This window comes from Oncorhynchus masou, chromosome 25, assembly GCF_036934945.1.
Source record: "Oncorhynchus masou masou isolate Uvic2021 chromosome 25, UVic_Omas_1.1, whole genome shotgun sequence".
Classification (NCBI taxonomy): domain Eukaryota; kingdom Metazoa; phylum Chordata; class Actinopteri; order Salmoniformes; family Salmonidae; genus Oncorhynchus; species Oncorhynchus masou.
In genome coordinates this window covers 35,311,309-35,336,143 of record NC_088236.1, presented here as the reverse complement: position 1 = coordinate 35,336,143, position 24,835 = coordinate 35,311,309, and the positions used below count along the sequence as shown (strand labels likewise).

Below are 24,835 nucleotides of genomic sequence, written 5' to 3'. Positions count from 1 at the left end.
TGGGGCTTTGAACAGTACATGGCACCCCATGCCCTATGGGGCTTTGAACAGTATATGGCACCCCATGCCCTATGGGGCTTTGGTGAACAGTACATGGCACCCCATGCCCTATGGGGCTTAGAACAGTACATGGCACCCCATGCCCTATGGGGCTTAGAACAGTACATGGCGCCCCATGCCCTATGGGGCTTTGAACAGTACATGGCACCCCATGCCCTATGGGGCTTAGAACAGTACATGGCACCCCATGCCCTATGGGGCTTTGGTGAACAGTACATGGCACCCCATGCCCTATGGGGCTTTGGTGAACAGTATATGGCACCCCATGCCCTATGGGGCTTTGAACAGTAGTGCACTATATAGGCTGAGGATAGGGTTCCATTTTGGACATAGGCACTGAGACTGGGTGGAGAGGTTTCCTGCTCTTAAAATACCAAGCACTGTACACAGTCAACTTCCCTTTGGAAGGGTATGCTAAACAAATTGTGCAAGGTCTGGTCTTTGTATTTGGGAATGTTTAACCTTTTATTTTGGTAATTAAAGATGAATTACATTAGTTTGACTTTGTCTACTTGTCTGGTATGTTGTGATGCCCAGACCACTTTGTCTTGGCAGGCCTTTGACAAATGCAATTAACAATTTGATAAATGGGAAATTGCTTCAGGAAAATGAATGCAATCCTGTCGGGTGAACTTGTGTTTAGAGTGCTAGATTATGCCGTTGTCTACGAGAAGACAGCTGCAGAGAGCAGCTTCCATGTGACAAATGCTGAATGGAAAGATACAAGCATGGTTGATACATGATCTCAGAGTTGGGTGAGGGGGTTCCAAAAATATGCTCACATGCCAATGTTATTTCCTGCTCATTGAAAGCGAAGCCACCCGAGATCACCAGTGACCCTGGCATTTCGGAAATATTCTGCCCTATCAAAAAGGTCACAACTGAGGGTAAAAAATGTCATAGTATGAGAAGTCAGATTTTATACAGAGAAATATACTTTTAATGACAATCATAGCACTTGGTTTTAGATTTCCAAATATAAAACTACATCATGTGCATCTGTGTGGCCAACAGCATTCACTTGACATTGTACGCCACAATCACAACACATAAATAATGACAATTATATTATTTGCACAAAACCACAGATATGATTATGGATGATTACTCAAATATAAATAAAGAAAATGTAAAATAATGACAAGATCTGTCAATCTTGGAATTAATGATTGGATGAGCAAATGCTCTTTCAAAGAAACGTACTGCACACCAAGTCTGGAAGCCACTTATTGTATTTATGGGTGAAAAATGATTCAATTACTTTACACACTCACATTATGTGGCGGCAGGGTAGCCTAGTGGTTAGAGTGTTGGACTAGTAACCGGGAGGTTGCAAGTTCAAACTCCTGTGCTGACGAGGTACAAATCTGTCATTCTGCCCCTGAACAGGCACCCTATGAGGCTTTGGTAAACAGTACATGGCTGTCATTGAAAATAAGAATTTGTTCTTAACTGACTTGCCTAGTTAAATAAAGGCAAAATAAAAAATGATGGGCTCTTGCTAAAACATGTGTAACACGAGATTGCATTTTCCTGTTTCATACAAATTTCAAAAGGTTGAGATTTAAAAATACATTTGACTAACTCTTCATATTGGTTGACTGATTCATTTCAAGCTGTATTAATTAAACTACTTGAGCAACATTTATTTAAAGATGCAGAAATCGCACGGCATTTCCTGGTTGCAAAAATTTTAATAGTTCACCCAAATTTTAGTTTGTGGCAAAATAAGCAAGTATAGTGTAGAATACCATCTAAACTACTGTGAAATATATTTTCCATAACCAAAAATATTGTATTTTCAGCTGTTTAAGGCTGGTGTACAAAACCGAAAGCAAGGGGAAGCATAGAAACAACTGAACTCTACCGCTTCTTGGACTTGCTTTCAATGACAGGTCTATAACGCACATTTCTATGTGAAATTGGTCAGGTCACCCCAAAAGTTACATATTGCAGCTTTAGACTTTTATAACGTGTATTTTATCATGGTTTTATTTTCATGTTTTATGCAAAGTAAATCCAGTCCAAGTCAGTAACTACCGTTAAACTGTAATGTCAACTTCAGAGCATCACAGGATCCAAAAATATATATTACCATCGGTGTCAAGGCAAACTGATATAAAGGATCTGTAGGTCAATATTCAGTTCTATGACATGCATCGGAGGTCTGTTCATAGGTTGAAATCTGGAGTGTATCTGGTACTGCATACATAAACTTCACTGAAACTTAAAAATGTTTTGCCCAATGCATGAATTGTTGTATAAAACAAACCTAAACAGTAGAAACAAATCCCCAACAAATTCAATATAACAAACCTTAAAAAAAATAAAAAGAATGTACAAACACAAAAAGAAACACTCATGCACGCTGTTTTCCTTCACCATCTCCTTCTGTCCAGTAGCTTTATGTCTTCCCCTTTCAGCACAAGGATTCTACAACATCCAGAAAGATCGATGCAAAAACATCTGCCCAGTCCATTTACACACCTCTGCTTCTCTCCTCAACTCATGTGACATTGTTCGTTCAGAAATCTAACACGGTATATTCTCCAATGAAGAGGAAATAAACATACAAAACCAACCAGTTCAGGCTTGATGGGGGAAACCTTGTCTTGCTCCATTTAGTGCAAAATGTAGTTCTTATGTTGTGTACATCTTGGCCTGTGTCAGTGTGCCTCAATGAACTAGCCGAGTTTCTGCAGTAATTTGTCCTCTTTGAGGCCAAACTGTACACTTACAGACATCTCAGCTATGAACTGTTCACAGGCCGTCTTGGTCACCTGTTTGCAGTAGCGTAGGTCAATGTGACAGATGCTTCCACAGCGCTTGAAGAAGGTAAGGGAATGGTCTGTCACCCTATTACAAACTGGAGGCGGAGACAAAAACAGAGCCAGGCATAAGGAAACGTGTACAGAGCCGGATTGAATATTATGTACGCTAAAATGCAACAAAGACGATAGTTAAACTCTTAATATAAAATCGAGATAACAGTTTAAGAATAAATACCTCTTCTATAACCTCTAATATTAACAGACATGATAAAAAGTGAAATAGCAGAGTAACTTGAAAACAGCCTCTGTGCGGTTGCCCCTATTGTTCATACTGACTGGCTGAGGTTTCCTACCTGACAGGTTGATCTCTGTGAGGGAGTCCCTGGTTGTGGTCCCTGCGGCCGTCAGCAGGTTGACCGACTGGTCGTTGATGTGGTTGCAGTAGCTCAGGTCCAGTTGTGAAAGTACCGGCATATGTCTGATAATCAGACGCAGAGAGGCGTCTGTGATGTCCAGCCCGGCCAGACGCAAGTCCATAACGTTCCTCAGCTTACAACGGTTGTCCAACTGGCCTGAGGGTGGAGAGGAGGAATAAAAGGAGTAATTTCCTGTCTCGCAGTCAAACATGGCGAGTAATGGCCTTCATTTTGGTCCTTTAAATAAACACATGTGAACTATCTAAAGATCCCCTCACATTTTCTTCCTAATGGGTTTTAAAAAGAGGAGCTTCACAGTCCTGTCACACCCAGGATAACCACCAGGGGGTGGTTATAACGTAGCCGCGTCAATTTCACACAACTCCCCCCTCCGGTTGCCGGTGGTTACCTGGTCTGTTGTCGGTCGGAGGCGAGAGCAGGTCCCTCATCTGGGCATCTTTGAGCCCCTCCACCCACTGCACATCCAAGGTGCGCAGCAGAGGGCAGCTTGAGGTGCAGAGGGCAGACACAGCCACCCACGAGCACCCGGAGAGCAGCAACACCCGCAAACCTGCAGGACAGAGCGGAGTAGTGTCAGATGAGTTGCAACGCCGAAATAGAGACACAGAGGGATGGACAGTCTCTAATCTCGACCCAAACCATATTTCTCTCTCATAGATCAGTGTGACATGGCCATGGTACATACCTGGTAAGCGGTTTATAAGCCAGCTTAGTTGCTTCTTGGAGATGTTGGTCCAGCTGAGGTCCAGTGAGAGGGGCTGTCTGCGGATGATGCCACTCAGCATAAGGGGAGTGATAGATTTACAGCGGTTCAGATCGATTATGGTCCACAGTCTTTTATCACAACACCTGTCAGAGATAGACAATGGAGACACACACTCACTATTTGTAATGGACAGGTGAAGGTTTTAGATACCTAGATTCAAATATACCAAGTGTTTATGTTTTTAAAAGGCCCGCGATGTGAAGTAACACAGTTTGAGTAGAATGGAGCTCTCACCATCGGTTCCATGTCTTGCAGACACGCATGCAGACACACAGCTCCTTGTGTGTGATATGTCCGAAGATCTTCACCCAGACCTCTCGCTGCACCGCGTGGGTTTTCCCGTCCACCAGGGGCAATCTATCCGGCGGGGGGCTGATGGGGGGCGGCCGGATGACGTGGCGCTCCATTTGGACACACTTGGGTGGGGAGCGTGGGGGCAGGGGCCGGGTGCCAGGGGAGCTCCTGTTGAAGCCCAGAGGGGTGATTTGGCCGGGGTAGAAGTGGCGCAGCTCCCAGGGAGTGCAGTTAATTTCCTTGGTCCAGAGGTGTGGCCGCTCCCCTCCTAGGTCACTGCCATTGCGGAAGCTCCTCTTTGGCTCTTCATTCTCACTCTCTGGCTCCACCTTCAGGGGCTGGCGGTTCTCATTGGCAAGGCAGTCCTCGGTCTTCTGGATCTCCTGGTTCAGTGCTTTGCTCAGTTCTTTACTCAGTTCTTTGTTTGGTAATCGGCGTTTGCGGCACGCTTTGGGACGTGGGCCCTTCTCCTGGGGTTCACTGCCCCCCTCACTACTGGGGCCAGCCCATGGAGAGCTGCAGTGAGACTGGTCACTATCTAGAACAGGAATTTTGAGAGGAGGCCTGGGCAGGCTTGTCTTTGTGTCCTCGTCATCCTCGTACTCTGCCTCCTCCTCGGTATCTCCTAAACGCCCTCTCCTCTCCAGGCCTCGCCGGTACAGAGAGGCCTTCTCCTCTTCATTTACCTCCTCCTCTTCAGTCTTGATCTGATTAAGGAACAGATGTCCATCTGACTTTCCCTGGAGATAGGAAGGTTTAGTTAGAGAGTATGTGCAACTATGTATACCAGAGCACATAGCATCCAGACTTTAAACAAAAGGAGTTGCTTGGCATAGCATGAAAATTGCCACCCATAGTGAGAGTGTAACGTTATACTAACAAACACAAACCACATGATAAAATTGGAGTATCTCTACCTTCTTCCTCACATCAAAGTCCTCTTCATAGTCATCGTCGAAGAGCTTCCTCTTCTTCCTCAGTTTGTCCTCAGGTCTGGGCCGAGGCAGGGTGCTAGGGGACAGGACAGGGGGTTGTCTGTGAAGGGGCTCCCATTCCTCAGGTCTGTGTCTGGGAGTCTCATCCCTCTCAGGCTTCCTCTTGACTGTAGACGTAGAGGTGGACTCGCCCTCCTCCTTGACCACCTTCTGCTCCCTCAGCAGAGAGCCAGGGAGGTTGGACGCGTACTTGAACCCTGGTCCCCTTTTTTGCTTGCAGACCAAAAGGTGGGGAAAAAAGGAGACAACTTTATACCTTTTGCTTATCACAACGTTGTCAACAAACTGAGCTACTGTTTCACAAGAGTTAAACGAGATCAACTGTGACTACCACTTCTAGAGAATTAGGTGTTGGTTTCCCCTGTAACAGAAAGGGCATTGGTAAGTAGCACTGTAAGTAAACGAACAGGAAGTAAAAACCACAAAGTAAATGCATTATGAAATGCATCACACTTGAAAGAATGTAACTCTTTGGGGAATGTTTTCCAAAGATCACAGCCCTGTTTATTAAGTCAATGCAAATCCAACACCAGACTACAAAATATGTTATGGCAACTGAAATCAGTAATATACCCAGTAACATGTACATTGTATATTTCTGCACATACTTGAGGATAAATTATGAATTCATACAGGTACTCACTTTTCCTGTTTTGCCAGCGTAGTTGCATTTGGGACATTCCCAACAGTTGGGAAGTTCATCATTCACCACGCCAGAGGCATCTTTAACCTGAAAGCCATGAAGTAAAAGAGCTAGTTGACAAGAAGGGCAGACAGGGAGTCAAGAATAAAGTACAATGTTTTCACCTCAGAGAGAAAGCGGGAACTGAAAGCTGGGTCCACTTAACGTGAGGCGGTGAAAAACACGTCCTTTTCCCCCTCAGACAATCAAAGTGAGAATCTCTGGACAACCGACAACCTCTAGCATCTGATATAAAGACCGTCACACAAATTCCTATTATCAAAATGAAAAATGTATATTCTTCAGCAATACTTTACCTATCACCTTAAGAGTATTATGTGCATGGAATACCAAAGGCAGTCACAACTTCCCTTCATTTGAACAGGTTTGAGCAAGATCATGCTATGGTTTGGCAGAATGGTGCATGAGTCACTTTGCATTTTATTTGCATCCGGCTCGACCCGGCAATGTCAACAACACTGCAAAGTTCTATTCTTATGCCATGTGATTTCAGCTGGACACTTCTCCTTCCCAGACACTATATTAGCCTTCTGTAAGTCAATCTGGAGGAAGGAAATTGATGAGCTGGTTCAGTCCGTGTCAAACAACAACAGGAAGTCCCCACCACACCAACGCCTCAAGCTGCCTTGTAAAACTGTCTGAAAGTCAAACGCAGTGAATCACCTACCACTGGTACAGCAGCAAACATTCCAGGATACAGTATTACCCTCAAATGAGTCACAAAGCATATAAAAACCATTCAGGCGAATCTCTCACACACACAAATGATGAGTCATCAAACTCATCAAGTGGGGGCTTGGCCTCGTATCCAGTCATGACTTGACATGCTCATCCTAGCTCACCTTTAAGCAGTTGGGGTGAACAATCTCACTGCAGATGGAGCACTCCATGAGCATGATGTTGAACTTGTCCTCCTCTTCCTCCAGGGAGTCCTCCTTACCTGCTTCTCCACACACAACACACACAGCCGTGTGGGGCAGGACAGGCTGCAAGGGACCAACACAACATTCCGTGAAACGCATTGATTCAGACACATTGGGTCTACTATGCCAGTGTGCAATACAATTCGGAAATGGTGTTCATAAGTTGCAACTGGTCATTCTGTGTTTCCTGTTTTAGGAGAATCATTAACAGACATTGGTGACGACGCCAAGCCGTAGACAAATGTCCACCGATTGGACAGAATCTAGAGACCATTGACACATGAATGAGTCCTACTGTGCCAAATTAAAAAAATGTTAGCACTCACTTTCTGTTGTCTCGCTCTGTATCATTGTACTTCTGGTCGGTTCTTTTACGCTGACCCTGGTTTTAAACCCTGAACCTCTCATTATGGTTTGTATGTCAAATGCACAGTCTCTGCATGTGGCACAGCACTGCATCATTGAATAAGACAATATTGGCGAACTGAACTCTCTGCTAAATAGTATGAATGATGAAAAGCCTGTGTGGTTTCTTTGGCTTTACTCACTGCAATGCACTGCCTCATGATACAGGACTGCTTCATGCGCCCTGGTCCTCCAAACTTCTTCATGTCTTTACAGAAGTGACAGTCTCCACACTCGGTTCGGAGGCACGCCTCACACTTTCGGCAGCGTGTTCTCCTGCGTCTGGCGCCAGACGCACTGCGATTCGACGGCAGCTTGACCGCTGCTGACGTCCCCATCTTGGGCTTTGGCCGGTTGGCTGCATGCTGCTGCAGAGAGAAAAATGATACAATTCAAGTTGAGGTGGGCAATTTAAAATGGACACCGTCACCCAAGACAGTAAATACCATCGACTTCATTAGTGAACACAAAGCATCTAGTACTGTATGGTCTAATTCTGACATTTACAAAGCTAGTGAGACAGTAGTGCAGAGGCCACCGGCTGTGAGCCACAAACGTTTCTAGATGACAATGCCAAATCTGCATATCAGCGTTTGTCCCCCCCCCCCAACAAAAAATATTCTCCCAATGCCAATGCTCTTCACCCAAGCCTAGAGCCACCAGAAAAATAAAAACATCCAAATGAGAGATTCTCTATGCAATTACTGAGAAGCATTTTTGTGCTGCAGAGGCGAGCGTTTCCTTGGAAACACAGTCCCCCATCTTTTCCTTTTGAATAGAATAATGAGAGGAGGTGGGAACTAGCAGAGACATAATGTACTTTAACTTTAATGGGAGGGGATTAGGATTATTTTGAAATAAATCATTTTCATGACTCCTCTTGCAGCAGTAAGGTACACAACTTGAGGTCATGGGAGATATGCTGGGGAAAAAGTTAAGAGATGAATGTGTTGTAAATGGGGTTATTCATTCCCCTGGTGGCTGTTCTTACTGGCACTAAAAACACTTTGTTGTGGGATCGATGAGTAAAATAGCAGGTAGATCCTAAGAAAGGACCATTCTCCTTCCCTGGCAGGCTATAGCATCGGGAGTGGTGGAGATGGACCTATAGTGATCCCTGAAGGGAAACTAAACCGAATAGATGTACACCTCAAGTAGAATCTGCTGGTTGTCACAAAGAGCCCGCAGTCCCAGTCAAGCATGGTGACCTGCCTACTATCTCCCGCAAAGGACATCAGTGACCCGCACAGCTCATCTATAAAAGGCCTAGACAACGTTTAAACAACCTACACAAAATAAACACACACACACATTTTTTTTTTTTTTTTTAAAGGTACGAATTGCATGGTGTCAAAATATGACAGCTTTAAAATAAATAGACACCAGATCAGTTTTCATCTAGAGGTTTGGAGGAAATATATTCTGTTGAATATACAGAACATGACTCTTAATGACATAATCAATGCTTTTCAATTAGAGAACACAAATAATGAAATAGCACAAGCTCAGTAACAAGAACTTCAAGGCACAGGGAGGGGTGTGAGGACCGTTTATTTGACCTTTATTTAACTAGGCAAGTCAGTTAAGAACAAATTCTTATTTTCAATGACGGCCTAGGAACAGTGGGTTAACTGCCTGTTCAAGGGCAGAACAACAGAACGCTCTAACCACTAGGCTACCCTGCCGCCCCAGTTGACTGCAGAAATCCAAAACAACCACAATCTATTATCAAGCACTGCAAAATCAGAAGGCTAGCACACTCATGTTAGGCTTAAGTAAGCATGTCAACACTGCATGCTTGTGTACTTATGGCCCAAGCACATCTGCCACTGTAATGTAATGTATTAGCCAGTAAGTCCATCAATGAAAATAAACATGAATCACAAGACAGCAACAACACACAGGTTCACCAAAAACATCTTACCACCTAACAATGCTCCTCAATTAAGAATGAATCCACAACAGTGAAAACCTTCCACCCCTGAACTAAACACTGAGATACACACGTCACAGCCCTTACATAATCATCCTCCTGGACTATCCTGGCTAATAAGGACAAAAACCTCAGTTTTATAAAAGCAGATGGAATTCTTGCTGAGGGCTTGAGTGAGAGTGAGACTGAGAGAGACAGAGAGAGAGAACACTACAACAGAGTCATTGAGAACAAAGTGTTCCTTCATGAATACCAAAATAACATTTCACCGGGGACGGGAGACATGCCACAAGAACATTTTCTATCAGGAAGCTTTTCTTCAGGTTTGGAGAGAGTTGTTTTTGATGACATTTCATCTTTGGCCATCCTCAAGCATATTTCCAGATCCAAACTGAGATTCTCAAACATATACCGTTGTTGACAACGCAACATCTAACAGGGATTGGGAAACACAGACGACAATGCTTTTCAGAATAAATATGATTGACCAATCAGTGTGTGTGAAGACATCAGAAAAACAATATGACTATCAGCATTGCACAACATTCAAGTGCGATTGCAACATATTCCTGGCATTGTCTTGAACTGTTGAACTTCCAAAAACAGATCATTTTGAGAGACCTTTGAGCAGAACTCTACAAAATGGTATCCAACACAACAGATCCTTAACATCAAAAAGGCACTAATAGACAGACAGGATCAACGTGTAGGCCCACTAGAATCCCATGTGTGCTGCATGACCTCTTTTCCCCTGGGACACCCTCATCTTCACCCTGACAGAGTCCTTGAGTAAAGTATCTGATACTCTCTTACTCCAAATATTCAAGCGTTGTGTGCAACAGCGTCAGCATGACAAAATGCTTGACAAAGTCTTTTGTGTTTGATGTAAATAAACAACGTTCTACACAATTCTGTTCTACCAAAGGGGCATGAGTTTGTCTTGGTTAAAACAAACAAAATGATACTTACCTAACAAGTGGGTGAGTATGGTCTACAAAGCCCTGACCTCAATCCTATAGAAAATATATGGGCAGAACTGAAAAAGTGTGTGCGAGCAAGGAGGCCTACAAACCTGACTCAGTTACACCAGCTCTGTCAGGAGGAATGGGCCAACATTCCCCAAACTTATTTGACCCAAGTTAAACAATTTAAAAGGCAATGCTACCAAATTCTAATTGAGTGCATGTAAAAGTTCTGAACCACTGGGAATGTGATGAAAGAAATAAAAGCTGAAATAAAATCACTCTACTATTATTCTGACATTTCACATTCTTTAAATAAAGTGGTGATCCTAACTGACCTAAGACAGGACATTTTTACTAGGATTAAATGTCAGGAATTGTGAAAACTGAGTGGTGTATGTAAACTTCTGACTTCAACTGTACACACAAAAAAAAAACGCACCATGTAACAATTTCAACGATTTTACTGAATTACAGTTCACAAAGAAAACAAATAATTGAGATAAATTCATTAGGCCCTAATTTATGCATTTCACATGACTGGGAATACAGATATGCATCAGTTGGTCACAGACACCTTTAAAAAAAATATATATATATATATATATTTAAAGGGCCTCAGGACCTCGTCACAGTATCTCTTTGCATTCAAATTGCCATTGATAAGATGCAATTGTGTTCATTGTCCGTAGCTTATGCCTGCCCATACCATAACCCCACCATGGGGCACTGTTGACAACAGCAAACTGCTCGCCCACACAATTCCATACATGTGGCCTGTCGGACTCATACCCAAATTCTCTAAAACGAAGTTGGAGGCAGCTTATGCTAGAGAAAGGAACATTAAATTATCTGGCAACAGCTCTGGTGGACATTCCTCCAGTTAGCATGCCAATTTCACAGTCCCTCAAACTTTGAGACAACGTTCATTTTAGAGTGGCCTTTTATTGTCCCCAGCATAAGGTGCACCTGTGTAATGATCATGTTGTTTAATTAGCTTCTTGAGATGCCACACCTGTTAGATGGATGGATTATCTTGGCAAAGGAGAAATGCTCACTAACAGGGATGTAAACAAATGTGTGCACAACATTTGAGAGAAACAAGCTTTTTGTGTTTCTGGAAAATTTCTGCAATCTTTTATGTCAGCTCATGAAAACATGGGACCAACACTTTACATGTTGCGTTTATATTTTTGTTCAGTGTAGACCCACACTATGAGGTTGGATTAATACTGTGAAAATTATTATATTGCCATTTTAGTGTAAGAGCTGTTTGAAAAGACCACCTGAAATTTGTCTGTTTTGATGGGAGTCTTGGCCTGCCTGGCAACATCACCAGGCGGTATACATAATTATCATAAAAATAAAAAAGCCCAATAAAAATCCATCAATTTAAGATAAATATCTGTTTTTTTGCATTCGGTGCGTCTCAGTCCATCGCATCTGCAGATGTCTCACTTCAGCATCTGCGTTGAAAAGGTAACAGAGCTCGAGTGTCTGTAGTGCCTCGTGAGGACCCGCAGAAGGCGAGTGGGATAGCTGCCGTTACCGTCAATATTACTCGCCAACGTGAAATCATTGGACAATAAATTAGACATGGTAAAATTAAGAATATCCTACCAACGGGACAGCAAAAATTGTAATATCCAATGTTTTACGGAATCGTAGCTGAATGACGACATGGATATTCAGCTTGCGGGATATACGCTGCACCGGCATGATAGAAGAGCACACTCCGGTAAGACGGAGGGGGGCGGTCTGTGCATATTTGTAAACCACAGCTGGTGCACGAAATCTAAGGAAGTCTCTAGATTTTGCTCGCCTGAAGTAAAGTATATTGTGATGAATTGAAAGCCACACTATTTGCCTAGAGAGTTTTCAGCTATACTTTTTGCGGCTGTTTATTTACCACCACAGAGAGATGCTGGACCTTACTCAGCCAGCTGTATAAGGAAATAAGCAAACAGGAAACCACTCACCCAGAGGCGGCGCTCCTAGTGCCCGGAAACTTTAATGCAGGGAAACTTAAATAAGTTCTACCAAATTTCTATCAACATGTTGAAATGTGCAACCAGAGGAAAACATTCTAGATCACCTGTACTCCACACACAGAGATGCATACAAAGCTCTCCCTCCATTTGGTAAATCCGACCACAACTCTATCCTCCTGATTCCTGCTTACAAGAAAGAATTAAAGTAGGAAGCACCAGTGACTCGGTCTATAAAAAAAGTGGTCAGATGAAGCAGATGCTAAACTACAGGACTGTTTTGCTATTCCGATGGCATTGAGGAGTACACCACATCAGTCACTGACTTTATCAATAAGTGCATCGAGGACGTGGTCCCCACAGTGGCTGTACATACATACCCCAACCAGAATCCATGGATTACAGGCAACATGTGCACTGAGCTAAAAGGGTAGAGCTGCCACTTTCAAGGTGCTGGACTGTAACCCGGAAGCTTACAAGAAATTCTGCTATGCCCTGTGTCATGACGTTGCCCTCTTTGGGGATAACAAGTACCACCCCCTACCAACAGGCTCTGTTAGGCAGGTCATAAATTCCTTGAGGAGTTCTCTCCTCATGGCCAGAGTTTAAGAGAGAGTGAGTTTTCATAGAGAGAACAAAGGAACTTCTTCCACATCACAGAACTTGAGAACTGAACAATATTCATGTTCTGGAGAATGTATAAACGGTTGGTGAAGTAGCCAGCTACGAACTGGTTCGTTTTGTACAATTTTATGAAACTCATAAGAGACAATACAGCCACATTACCATAACTCTGTTTATACAAGAGTCTCAGTTGTGAGGCTTGCATCTGATTGTTGTATAAAATTAATAAGTAAAGATGAAACTATTTGTGAAATTATGTAATGTGATTTTAAACTGTTTAATGAAGGAAACTCCAATTTCCTTTGGAGTTTAACAAAATCATTGGCCCGCCCCATGAGCACAGACATTGATCTGGCGTCATGGGACAGCCCCTTTCTACTGTTACGAATATAACCCCCACCGGGAGGAATTCCCTTCAGACCAGCTTACCTCAATTACCACGAGAGGGCTAAGGTTTCAGACCAGTACCTCATCACAGAGGGAGTTAAGGTTTGAGTAGATTGTTGAATCTTTTAACCATACCACGTGGTTAAACTCAGAGACGATCGATCCGACAGAATAAGAGCTACTCTTCGATACAAACTACTAGTCTGCAGCTAGAAATTATGTACCCGTGAATGCGAAGGCCGACAACCGCCGAAACATCTATTCTATAACAACATTGCTGAATGTTACTCTGAACTATCCATTCTAACCACAGCAGAGAGAGAGAGGGCGGACCAACTCTCCAACAGAAACAAACTTTCCAACAGAGATCACGATGACACAGTAAACGTAAATATATATATTGATTGCAATTATTCCCAAATGAGTGAACGTTCATGTGCAAAGTATTAGCATTTCAATTGTTAGAATTATCAAGTGTGTAGTGATTAATTTGCGTAATTCCCGCCTTTCTCAGTCTACACCAACTTCCCTTTTTTCTACCGAGCCGCCATACCAGTTTAGCCCACTAGGGCACATCCCCTATCATTTCCTTGTAACCATATCCACTCTGTTTGTACATGCATTTCTGTGATTATTTAGTTAATCATTTATTTATTAAACAGAGACAATTGAAGTATGGAGCATTCATAGTGAAGACTGGGTTCGTGCAGGATGACCAACAATTTACGACGTATCGAATGAGACTAACGTGAGGTAAAGAATAATTCATTAATTAGAAGACCAATTGATCAGATATTAAAATATCTGAAAGTTATATTAGGAACATTATATCTTTGTAGTCTGAATATTTCCCTTGGTGCCCCGACTTCCTAGTTAATTACATTTACATGATTAAGTTAGTTTAATCACGTAATAATAATTACAGAGAATTTATTTGAATTTAAAAAAAAATAGTCTTCAGTTTAATGATGCCAAAGACACGGCACCAGCGACGAACCATCAAACAGGCAAAACGTCAATACAGGGCTAAGATTGAATCATAATACACCGGCTCCGACACTCGTCTTATGTGGCAGGGCTTGCAAACTATTACAGACTACACAGCCACGAGCTGCCCAGTGACACGAGCCTACCAGACGACCAAAATCACTTCTATGCTAGCTTCAAGACAAGCAACACTGAGGCATGCAGGAGAGCATCAGCTATTCCGGACGACTGTGATCACTCTCTCCGTAGCCGAGGTGAGTAAGACCTTTAAAACAGGTCATCATACACAAGGCTGCGGGTCCAGACGGATTACCAGGACGTGTGCTCCAGGGCATGTGCTGACCAACTGGCAGGTGTCTTCATTGACATTTTCAACATGTCCCTGATTGAGTCTAATACCAGCATGTTTCAAGCAGACCACCTGTGCCCAAGAACACAAAGGCAACCTGCCTAAAATACTACAGACCCATAGCATTCACATCCGTAGCCATGAAGTGCTTTGACAGGCTGGTAATGGCTCATATCAATACCATTATCCCAGCGACCCTAGACTCACTCCAATTTGCATACCGCCCAAACAGATCCAAAGATGATGCAATCTATTGCACTCCACACCCTCTCCAAACCAGGACATAAGGAACACCTACGTGAGAATGCTATTCATTGACTACAGCTCATCACTTAGCTAAGGACCCTGGGACTAAACACCTCCCTCTGCAACTGGATCCTGGACTTCCTGACGGGCCGTCCCCAGGTGGTGAGGGTAGGTAGCCACACATCTGCCACGCTGATCCTCAACACTGGAGCCCCCCAGGGGTGCGTGCTCAGTCCCCTCCTGTACTCCCTGTTCACCCACGACTGCATGGTCAGGAACAACTCCAACACCATCATTAAGTTTGCAGACGACACAACAGTGGTAGGCCTGATCACCGACAATGACGAAACAGACTAGAGGGAGGAACTGGCCGGGTGGTGCCAGAATAACAACCTGTCCCTCAACCAACTGTGCAGTTTTTACCCCCAAGCCATAAGAGTCCTGAACAGGTAATCAAATGGTTACGAGGACTATTTGCGAGGACTATTTGCATTGTATGCCCCCCCCCCCTCAGATGTTACTATGGAATACTGAAGTATAATTACAAGCATTTCATAAGTGTCAAAGGCTTTTATTGACAATTACATGAAGTTCATACAAAGAGTTAATATTTGCAGTGTTGACCCTTCTTTTTCAAGACCTCTGCAATCCGCCCTGGCATGCTGTCAAGTAACATCTGGGCCACACTGTTGGCATCACTGGGGCGGCAGGGTAGCCTAGTGGTTAGAGCATTGGACTAGTAACTGGAAGTTTGCAAGTTCAAACCCCTGAGTTGACAAGGCACAAATCTGTCATTCTGCCCCTGAACAGGCAGTTAACCCACTGTTCCTAGGCTGTCATTGAAAATAAGAATTGGTTCTTAACTGACTTGCCTAATTAAGTAAAAAATATTTTTAAAAAATGGGATTGGGATTAAGGTCTGGGGAGTTTCCTGGCCATGGACCCAAAATATCAATGTTTTGTTCCCCAAGCCACTTAGTTATTAATTTTGCCTTATGGCAAGGTGCTCCATCATGCTGGAAAAGGCATTGTTCGTCACCAAACTGTTCCTGGATGGTTGGGAGAAGTTCCTCTCGGAGGATGTGTTGCTACCATTCTTTATTCATGGCTGTGTTCTTAGGCAAAATTGTGAGTGAGCCCACTCCCTTGGCTGAGAAGCAACCCCACACATGAATGGTCTCAGGATGCTTTACTGTTGGCATGACACAGGACTGATGGTAGCGCTCACCTTGTCTTCTCCGGACAAACTTTTTTCCGGATGCTCCAAACAATCGGAAAGGGGATTCAGAGAAAATTACTTTACCCCAGTCCTCAGCAGTCCAATCCCGATACCTTTTGCAGAATATCAGTCTGTCCCTGATGTTTTTCCTGGAGAGAAGTGGCTTCTTTGCTGCCCTTCTTGACACCAGGCCATCCTCCAAAAGTTTGCGCCTCATTGTGCATGCAGATGCACTCACACATGCCTGCTGCCATTCCTGAGCAAGCTCTGTACTGGCGCCAGGACCGTCTCTCAACTTTAGGAGACGGTCCTGGCGCTTGCTGGACCTTCTTGTGCACCCTGAAGCCTTCTTCACAACAATTGAACAGCTCTACTTGAAGTTCTTGATGATCCGATAAATGGTTGATTTAGGTGCAATCTTACTGGCAGCAATATCCTTGCCTGTGAAGCCCCTTTTTGTGCAAAGCAACAATGACGGCACACGTTTCCTTGCAGGTAACCATGGTTTACAGAGGAAGAACAATCATTCCAAGCACCACCCTCCTTTTGAAGCTTCCAATCTGTTATTCGAACTCAATCAGCATGACAGAGTATTCTCCAGCCTTGTCCTCGTCAACACTCACACCTGTGTTGAGAGAATCACTGACATGATGTCAGCTGGTCCTTTTGTGGCAGGGCTGAAATGCAGTGGAAATGTTTTTTGGGGGATTCAGTTCATTTGCATGGCAAAGAGGGACTTTGCAATTAATTGCAATTCATCTGATCACTCTTCATAACATTCTGGAGTATATGCAAATTGCCATCATACAAACTGAGGCAGCAGACTTTGTTAAAATTAATATTTGTGACATTCTCAAAAGTTTTGGCCACGACTGTACATGCTACCACAATCAGCCGGACAAAGCGGTGTCTGTATGTAGCCTCGCTACTTTTATAGCCTCGCTATTGTTTTTCCCCATCTTTTAACTGTCGTTTTTATAACTTTACTTACACATTGTTCACCTAATACCTTTTTTTGCACTATTGGTTAGAGCCTGTAAGTAAGCATTTCCCTGTAAGATCTATACCTGTTGTATTCAGCGCATGTGACAAGTAAACTTTGATTTGATTTGTAGCGTCTGAACGGCTTGGCCCACAAAGTCTTATGGAAAGATGAGACGCTCATGAACATGTCGGTAGTGTTGCAACAAATGCTTTCTGGTCTTTCATATATCTCTTTGATGTAGGAGAGACACTTCAGAATAATCTTCCTTTTGAGACTGTTCTTCAATGTGTTTATATAGGCTAATACAGTGCATTCGACAAGTATTCAGACCCCTTGACTTTTTACACATTTTATTCTAAAATGGATTAAACTGCCCCCCCCCCCCAATCATCAAATCTACACACAATACTGCATAATGACAACGCAAAAACAGGATTTTAGAAATTTTTGCAAATGTAAAAAGAACAACAAAAAAACTGAAATCTCACATTTACATAATGTGTCATTGTTGGATGGGGAGCGGCGGTGCAGAGCAATTTTCAGGTCTCTCCTGAGATGTTTGACTGGGTTCAAGTCCAGGCTCCGGCTGGGCCACTCAAGGACATTCAGAGACTTGTCCCGAAGTCACTTCTGCGTTGTCTTGGCTGTGTGCTTAGGGTCATTGTCCTGTTGCAAGCTGAACCTTCACCCCAGTCTGAGGTCCTGAGCGCTCTGGAGCAGGTTTTCATCAAGGATCTCTCTGTACTTTGGTCCGTTCATCTTTCCCTCGATCCTGACTAGACTTCCAGTCCCTGCAGCTGAAAAACATCCCCCAGCTTGATGCTGCCACCACCATGCTTTACCGTAGGGATGGTATTGGCCAGGTGATGAGCGGTGCCTGGTTTCCTCTTGACGTGACGCTTGGCATTCAGGCCAAATAGTTCAATGTTGGTTTCATCAGACCAGAGAATCTGGTTTCTCATGGTCTGAGAGTCTTTTAGGTGCCTTTTGGCAAACACCAAGCGGACTGTCATGTGCCTTTTAATGATATTGTGGCTTCCGTCTGGACACTTCCATAAAGGCCTGATTGGTGGAGTGCTGCAGAGATTGTTGTCTTTCTGGAAGGTTCTCCCATCTCCAAAGAGGAACTCTAAAGCTCTGTCAGAGTGACCATCGGGTTCCTGGTCACCACCCTGACCAAGGCCCTTTTTTTACTTCACCTTTATTTAACCAGGTGGCCAGTTGAGAACAAGTTCTCATTTACAACTGCGACCTGGCCAGGATAAAGCAAAGCAGTGCGACAAAAACAACACAGAGCTATACATAAAACAAACGTACTGTCAATAACACAATAGAAAAGAAAAATAGATTTATTTTCTATGTACAGTGTGTGCAAATGTAGAAGACTAGGGAGGTAAGCAATAAAGAGGCAAAATAATTACAATTTAGCATTAATACTGGAGTGATGGATGTGCAAGTAGAGATACCCTCTTGCACCCCAGTAAGTAATAATATGGGGATGAGGTAGTTGGGTGTGCTATTCACAGATTGGCTGTGTACAGGTACAGTGATCGGTAAGCTGCTCTGATTGCTGATGCTTAAAGTTAGAGCGGGAGATAGAAGTCTCTGATTTTTGCAATTCGTTCCAGTCATTGGCAGCAGAGAACTGGAAGGACAGGCGGTTATACCTGCTGGAGCACGTGCTACGGGTGGGTGTTGCCCTTCTCCCCTGATTCCTCAGTTTGGGCGGATGGCCAGCTCTAGGAAGAGTCTTGGTAGTTCCAAACTTCTTCCATTTAAGAATGATGGAGGTCACGGTGTTCTTGGGGACCTTCGATGCTGCAGACATTTTTTGGTACCCTTTCTCAGATCTGTGCCTCGACACAATCCTGTCTCTGAGCTCTACGGGCAATTCCTTCGACCTCATGGCTTGGTTTTTGCTCTGACATGCACTAACAACTGTTGTACCAACTAGACAGGTGTGTCTTTCCAAATCAGATGGACTCTGAAGGATAATCAATGGAAACAGGATGCACCTGAGATCAATGTTGAGTCTCATAGCAAAGGGTCTGAATACTTATTTATCTTTAATACATTTGCAAAAATGTCTGAAAACGTGTTCTCGCTTTATGGGGTATTGTGTGTAGATTGAGGGATCTTTGTTAAATCAATTTTTGAATAAGTCTAATGTAACAAAATGTGGAAAAAGTAAACGAGTCGGAATACTTTCCAAAATAATATTCATCATAATAATTCAAAATATTTTTCACCATGGAGAATTAAAATTATAAAACAAATAGCTAAATTATCATTGGTACAACCTTCTAACAACAATTCCATAAAGCTTAGTTGACCGACCCCCCCCCACTGGCTTAGACTGAAGGTTTAATTAAAAAGAGTTTAATTCCTCTCTGCCAATATTAGCTAGTTTTCAGGTTACAGATCCCTCTTGTTAGGCTCATCCAATTAGTCCCCTCACTCAGACCAATGCTAGACAGTCATAGCAAAATTCTTGCTTGAGAAATTGCTCTTGGCTAAGAAGCTATTTTTGTTTCCTTTTGACCACTAATTCAAGAAACAAAATAACAATTATTTTATTGCATTTGGCCTTTAAGACCTTTTTATAGTATTTTTAACCAAAGTGGTCTCTCGCTGGTATGAAATATTACAGAATCTAGTCAAAAATATGAAGACTAATGTGTTTGTCTACAGAGTCTCGAGCTTTAATAGTTCCAGACAAGGAACAGAAACAAAACAACCGATCAGCACTTACTGTAACTTGTCTGACTAATGTGCTACGAATGTTAGGTAAGTTTGTTGAGGCCCTCAAAGACTAGGCTTAGATGGGGGCCTGGTCTTAGTAAGGCCCTCTGACTCATAGTTTCACTGTGGATATCAGTGCTAGGGTAGGAAGTCACATGGTTCACCATCTGCCTAGCTCCAGTGGACCCCAGGACGCCACACCACACAAAAGGGGGGTCTATGACATCTCTACAACTGTGCCAAAAGAATAAGATTGAAATCATCTCCTTCATGAACAATGACTGTGCGAGTGGGTGTTTAAAGGGAAATGTCACAATTGTTCTACTTCATATTCATCATCATCATCTTCAGCACCACCCCAGAATCAACAATGTGAAAAGGGTGCGTTTCTGTTTGTGTTAAAAAAAGATGGAGGAAGAGAAATGTTTCCATTGATGTCGGTGGGCATCATGTGCTTTTAACCCATTCTAAGTAGGCATTGCCTACTAATTGGTTGATGTCATTGGAAATACTTATCTTCCGCTTATCGTTTTTACTGCATCACATATGTTTATGTTGGCGTGGTGCTGGAGATGATGAATATGAAGTTAAATTCTCTTTACATTTCTCTTTAATGTATTGTGCTTCCTAACTCATAGCCCCCCAGGAAACCACCATTTGTCTTTTAATTGAAGCTGAGAGAGCAAGGAGTTTGAAGCTGGGTTGTGTTTGAATCAGTACTCAGTGAAACAATCCTACATCTTCATCCATAAGGTCCTGGATCCCACTGGTCTAGCGTGTATTTTCTGCTTGCGGGGTAACCTACAACGAAAAGTAGCCAAACAGGCAAGAGCGGTCAAGTAGTGCTGTAAGAGCTAACCGTTTTTCTGTAAAAAAGGGGTAAATCGGTTACGGAATTGGCGGCAGAGAGAAAAGTAATTGCTGTTTTTTTCTCCATACATTTTCCTTGGAGTTAAAGAAATCTGCCTTTTGAAATCTAATTCCTGCAATTCTACATATTTGGGCATGGCTATTTCTGTGTTCTTGTGCTCAAACATAACAAAACCAATGGAGAACCCAATTGGGGCCCCTGGGCATGTACCCTGCTTGCCCTGTCAGTAATCCAGTCATGCCAGAAATACTCCTACATTTGTTTTTAGACATTTCTATTCTCCCTGACTGTTAAGCTTTTATTTTTGTGATTTCTAATTCTCAAAGATTACAAATGCACGGTATTTGCATGTGCAAAGTATTCAGAACTTCACTTTTTCCACATTTTGTTACGCTACAGCCTTATTCTAAAGTACATGTTGTTTTCCTCAATCTACCCCATAATAACAAAGTGAAAACAGGTTTAGACATTTTAGCAAATGTATAAAAAAATAAAAAATGCAAATACCTTTTTACACAAGTATTCAGACCCTTTGCTATAAGACTAGAAATTCAGCTCAGGTGTATCCTGTTGCCATTGATCATCCTTGACATGTTTCTACAACTTGATTAGAGTCCACCTGTGGTAAATTCAATTGATTGGACATGATTTGGAAAGACCCACACCGGTCTATATAAAAAGGTCCCATGGTTATTAGTGCATGTCAGAAACAACAGGCATGAGGTCGAAGGAATTGTCCATAGAGCTCCAGAGACAGGTTTGTGTCAAGGCACAGATCTGGGGAAAGGTACAAAAATATTTCTGCAGCACTGAAGGTCCATAAGTACACGATGGCCTCAATCGTTCTTAAATGGATGAAGTTGGAACCACCAAAACTCTTTCTCGAGCTGGCCACCCAGCCAAACTGAGCAATCAGGGGAGAAGGGCGGGCCTTGGTCTGGGAGGTGACCAAGAACCTGATGGTCACTCTGACAGAGCTCCTCTGTGGAGATGGGATAACCATCTCTGCAGCACTCCATCAATCAGGCCTTTATGGTAGAGCGGCCAGATGGAAGCCACTCCTCAGTAAAAGGCACATGACAGCCCGCTTGGAAGACTCTCAGACCATGAGAAACAAGATTCTCTGGTCTGATGAAACCAAGATTGAACGATTTGGCCTGAATGCTAAGCGTCACATCTGGAGGAAACCAGACACCACTCATCACCTGGCCAATACCATCCCTACGGTGAACAATGGTGGTGGCAGCATCATGCTGTGGGGATGATTTTCAGCGGCAGGAACTGGGAGACTAGTCAGGATCGAGGGAAAGATGAATGGACCAAAGTACAGAGATCCTTGATGAAAACCTGCTCCAGAGCGCTCAGGACCTCAGACTGGGGCAAAGGTTCACCTTCCAAAAGGACAACAACCCTAAGCACACAGCCAAGTCAACGCAGGAGTGGCTTCGGGACAAGTCTCTGAATGTCCTTCAGTGGCCCAGCCAGAGCCCGGACTTGAACCCAATCTAACATCTCAGGAGACACCTGAAATTCGCTGTGCAGCAACACCTCCCATCCAACCTGACAAGAGCTTGAGAGGATCTGCAGAGAAGAATGGGAGAAACTCCACAAATACAGGCGTGCCAAGCTTGTAGTGTCATACCGAAGAAGACTAGGTTGTAATCGCTGCCAAAAGTGCTTCAACAAAGTACTAAGTAAATGATTTGAATACTTATGTAAATAATATTTCCATTTTATAAATTTGCTAACATTTCTAAAAACCTGTTTTTGCTATGTAATTATAGGGTATTGTGTGTAGATTGTTGAGGAAAAAAAAAACAATTTAATACATTTTATAATAAGGCTGTAATGTAACAAAATGCTGAAAATGTGAAGGGGTGTGAATATTTTTTATTTATATATATATTTTGTTTATGTGCGGTGCGCCTCTGCTAAATTAAGAGGGTAAACACTGACAGCTCATTGTTCCCTCTCCCAAACCCCCTCTTAAAAAGCCACAGAACATGGTGAGGCCTTAGTTATATGAGCAATGAGGGTCAAGAAAATCATGTTATGTGAGAACAATTCACAGGATATGAGGTATTTTCTTAGTGATCCAGATAGTTGAGACATGGAAGAAATATGTATGTGTGTAAAGCGAGCTAAACCTGAATGTGACATAATGGAGCTACAGCTGGCATGGGCTGAGGTAATGTAATCGATTTACTTTAGTTTAAGTAACAAACCAAGCCTGAGGTTAAGTGAAGTGAAAGGCCCCACATGTACAGCCATGCTGCCTCCTACACTACCTCTCCCACACCCTCACTGTTCACACAAAAATACCAGTCACAATGGCCCATCATTTTCCATAATCACAGTAGCTTGACCAAGAACACAATCTGACAGGTCAGTGTGTGACAAAAACATCTAGTAGTCAGAGAGACCATGTATATTCACTGTGTCCTCTTCAGGTTTAATTTAAAACACAAAAACTGAGCTCTGAGGATACTGGATCACATAAGAAAATCAAGTATGGAGATCAAATAACTACTTTGGTGGGTAGCTCATTCCTTTCTTTCTTGGGTCTGTCTGACACAAGTCGTGGATACAAGAGCCAGGGACAGGAGAAGGCGTATGTCTAAAACCTGTGAAATAGCTAAGCTAGCTCTTGCCCAGTGGATGAGTTACCGAAACAAAATGTTTCCCTTTTCCCTCCATTCCCCTGATCAAATTACTACCCTATTCCTGCTCATGATTGCAAGTGAGCAAAGATCGAGAGAAAAGAGGACGGTGGGGGGAGAGAAAATACGTTCTACTCACGATTACAGATCTAAAGCAAAGCCCCTCTTGAAGAAAAACAACAGCATGCCGATTAGAAACCCAATGTGTTCAGTGTCAATGTTCTGTTGTCTAACCTGTTCAGATTCTGATTCATAATCCTCTTCATCTGCACTCAGTGACAAGGCCATAGTTCCTCTCTTCTCATCGTCTGTCCAGCGTTTTAGAGAAAACTGACATGGCTGAAGCTTCCAGCCCGGCTGCTGTTCTGTTCTCTATTCACCGCTCTCTCTCTCTCTCTCTCTCTCTCAGTCGCCCCCCTCTCCCTCTCTTCACACACAGGAACAGGCAGCTGCATAGGCACACACAAGGCGGCAGGAAGCCTCATGCATATGCGTTGGGAAGGTCAGGGGGAACAGGCCAAGCCAATGGAGAGACAGATGGCATTCGGTTAAATGTGTAGATACATGTGAATGCACTCCTTCGCGCCCCCACCCCTCTCCCCCTTCACAGTTGTGAGCTATAATTTGTATGAATTGTTTTAGCTCTTATTTTTTATTTCTATTTTATTTTTAAAGTAAACACCACAAACTCATCTCGGGGAAGAAAAAAAAGTCGAAACTAATCTACGCCCTTTCTGCTAAAAACCTTAGGGCATCTAGCCTCGGGGGATGCCTTGCTTGACCACACCCTCCTTCCTTGCTCCTGGCCTGCCCTGCATCTTCCACCAATCCAATTGTTTCTTATGGACAGAAAAGAGCAGAAGCTCTGAGCTGTCCTATCAGGTCCATTGTCTACTGTCCGGCGCCCAGAGTCAGAAATGGTGGTGGAACTGGGGGTAGGGAGGGAATGGTCAGGAATAGCACAGACGGAGGGTCATTAGAGAAGACAGGGGCAAGGGTAAGACATCTGGGTCGTCGGGAAGGATGAGGGCGGTTGTATGTTCTAAGACAATATTTTTCATAATGATTGAGGATGTATTTTACTTGGTGACAGATATAGGAAGCCATCAGCTGCTCTGGGTTTGATTGCTCTTTCTTAGTGTCTACGGATAGGCCATTTGCTCCTCTATCTCGTGATTTCTTGGTGTTCCAGTAAGTACTGATGTAGGACATTGAGTACTTTCTTTGGATTAATTAAATGAACTGCTGCAAAAGTATTACCAATTTCACAAAAGTGTGTCATCATCATTATACTGTAAGTCTGTTCTAATAATGTCCATACCATATTTTGTTGTTGATCAATTCATTTCTTGCATCTGTGCATATGAACAAATGAAATGGAATATTGCGCAATGCGCATTATACTGGAAAACGATTCTACAAACCTCTGAAGTGTTTGTTTAGGTGAGAAAGACTCACAAAGCCTTTGATTTTCTCATCTGTTTGTTGAGAAACATTTATTGTCATAGGACACTGAAATGACACATTT

The 24,835-nt window shown here is 43.1% G+C and overlaps 1 protein-coding gene across 3 annotated transcripts; it reads right to left on the bottom strand.

Annotated features, from left to right (window-relative positions):
* Nucleotides 1-977: 977 nt before the first annotated feature.
* LOC135514188 (lysine-specific demethylase 2B-like) lies at nt 978-24,360 on the bottom strand. Of its 3 annotated transcripts, none has more exons than XM_064937474.1 (10): nt 23,542-24,360; nt 7,498-7,722; nt 6,869-7,012; nt 5,967-6,053; nt 5,258-5,545; nt 4,269-5,068; nt 3,954-4,117; nt 3,657-3,818; nt 3,185-3,403; nt 978-2,926 (listed from the first exon to the last, which is right to left on the bottom strand). In XM_064937474.1, the coding sequence occupies exons 1-10, from the start codon at nt 23,593-23,595 to the stop codon at nt 2,745-2,747; spliced, it is 2,325 nt and encodes a 774-aa protein (XP_064793546.1). In that variant the 5' UTR covers nt 23,596-24,360; the 3' UTR covers nt 978-2,744. The 3 variants fall into 3 exon arrangements, with proteins under 3 accessions (XP_064793546.1, XP_064793544.1, XP_064793545.1); XM_064937472.1 differs by having other exon boundaries at nt 5,246-5,545; nt 23,542-24,359; XM_064937473.1 differs by having other exon boundaries at nt 5,246-5,536; nt 23,542-24,359.
* Between the last annotated feature and the right edge of the window lie 475 nt (nt 24,361-24,835).

Bases quoted from the DNA above. Each gene is read 5' to 3' on its own strand.
- LOC135514188 (XM_064937472.1), bottom strand. From the start codon at position 23,595: ATGGCCTTGTCACTGAGTGCAGATGAAGAGGATTATGAATCAGAATCT. The intron at 4,118-4,268 runs GTGAGAGCTCCA...TATCTCTGACAG, and splicing joins TGCAAGACATGGAACCGATG to GTGTTGTGATAAAAGACTGT. The intron at 3,819-3,953 runs GTATGTACCATG...TCTGTCCTGCAG, and splicing joins GCTTATAAACCGCTTACCAG to GTTTGCGGGTGTTGCTGCTC.